The following is a 1,863-nucleotide window of genomic DNA, read 5'->3' on the forward strand; positions in this document are numbered from 1 at the left end:
CATGGATCAAAATGAGCCTTTCCTCTTCTCTGACACATATCTGCACTTCACTGATTTCTACAGAAGGAATCATTTCCTGAACCTCCTGAATTGGACCTCATCTCTCCCACAGAACAGCTCCAATCAGGCCCTAAATGTTCCCAGACACTTTGCAGAGGTCTGCACATTTTACAGTATTTTAAATGTTTTTCTTTTTTTTTGGTAATCATTCTTTTATTCCTTTTATTGTATCTGTTGGTTTAACGGATTATCCCTCAAAGACACAAATAATCTGAACAGCATAGTTACAGTCTGTGATAAGAGAGCAGGAGTCCAGATGTCAGACCTGAGCTCTGACTGGGAGAAGAGAGTCCTTCAGAAAAATAAATCCATCCTAAACCAGCCTCACCATGTTCTCAGAGTTTAGTTTATGTCAATTCCCTCACAACAGCACTATGTTGTTCCCAAACAGAAAACCCCGAACTCCTTTAGTCTCTCAGACATGCGGCTTTTCAACGTTAGATCAGTAACCAAAGATGTTGCTATTGTTTTAATAAACTTATTTAATCTTTATTTTTTTTATCAGTGGCACTAACGATGCTTCTGGAAGGTGGTTGAATGAGATTGTATAATTTTTCCTTGATTGTTTCCTATTGACCAAAGAGGTGCAAACTGAATTTGGGATGAATAATGTTGATTGATTGTTTGATTTAATTGATTGATGATTGATTGATTTATTAATTGAATGACTGATTGTTTTGTTGATTGGTTTATTCATGGGTTGGTGATTGATTAATTGATAAATTGATTGGTTGATTGATTGAATAATAGATTTTTTTTTAAATGGTACCAAACACTAAATGTGTTTCAGATTCTACAGACTTGCTGCACACTGATAAGCGGCAGCCTGTCAATCTGTTGTCAACCTGGAATCTCTGCTCCTGCTGTCCATGGTGCTGATCAGTCAGTTTCACCTCATTATGAACGGAATGAATGAGTATTGAAATATGCTGAAATAAAATAAACTCTCATTTAATTGTGAATTATTTAAAAGCTTTCATTTTCTAATATAGTAAAAAAAAATCAGTATGATTTTAAGGTAATTCACAGAGAAATGACCACTGTTGTCAATATATTAAAGAACAAAAAACATCTTTTTGCTTCTCTGTTACAGGGTGATCTATTTTCTTAGATGTTTTAAAAAACTAAACTGCATTGATACAGAAAGACATCAATATTGTGATCTGGTTTGAGATGGAATTTGAACAAGACAAAGAGGTAGAACAGTGTGTGAGGCCCTCTAGTGGAGGTCCTGGAGTAGTTCAGGTTTTTGTACAGAGTTCTGGTGTTTCCTGTCACTGTGGGCTTCAGAGCACAGTAGTACACAGCAGAGTCTGACAGACGGAGATCCTGGATCGTCAGATTAAAAGCTGAGTTCTTGACCTCTGCCTGAAATTTGTTTTTGCTGAATTCAGGAGCGTTATCTCCCTCTGATGAAACTCGTTTCAGCATATACTGTGGAAAGCTGTTTTCTTCTTGTTTATACCAGAACAATGTTGGTGTTACACTGCTTTTATAAGAACATCCCAGAGTCACAGATTCTCCTTCAGCAGCAACAACATGTCCTTCTGTCTGCGTCACTGAGTCTCCTTTACACTCTGAGGAAGAACAGAACATGCAGAGGAAGAGATGAATCAATAAAGATGATTGATTAAAGGAGAACAATCAGCAGCTTTAAAGGCTTCTATTCCATGTAGAATAGACTCTCTGAACTTTATAACCAGGTTAGTGACTCACATGCTTGTTATCGTCCCCCATAAGAGTTGGTTTTATTTTTGTGACCGAAATTGTGGAAAACAACTCATGAAGTTTGACCAGCTAGAA

At 36.9% G+C, this 1,863-nt stretch overlaps 1 gene segment (V, D, J or C); it reads right to left on the reverse strand.

Annotated features, from left to right (window-relative positions):
• Nucleotides 1-284: 284 nt before the first annotated feature.
• Nucleotides 285-1,656, reverse strand: LOC107105094. The segment is given in 2 exon segments: nucleotides 285-291; nucleotides 1,316-1,656. Coding segments are annotated over 2 exon segments (348 nt in total).
• Nucleotides 1,657-1,863: the final 207 nt, after the last annotated feature.

The sequence above is a fragment of the Cyprinodon variegatus genome, unplaced genomic scaffold (assembly GCF_000732505.1).
Source record: "Cyprinodon variegatus isolate N-32 unplaced genomic scaffold, C_variegatus-1.0 Scaffold2057, whole genome shotgun sequence".
Lineage (NCBI taxonomy): Eukaryota > Metazoa > Chordata > Actinopteri > Cyprinodontiformes > Cyprinodontidae > Cyprinodon > Cyprinodon variegatus.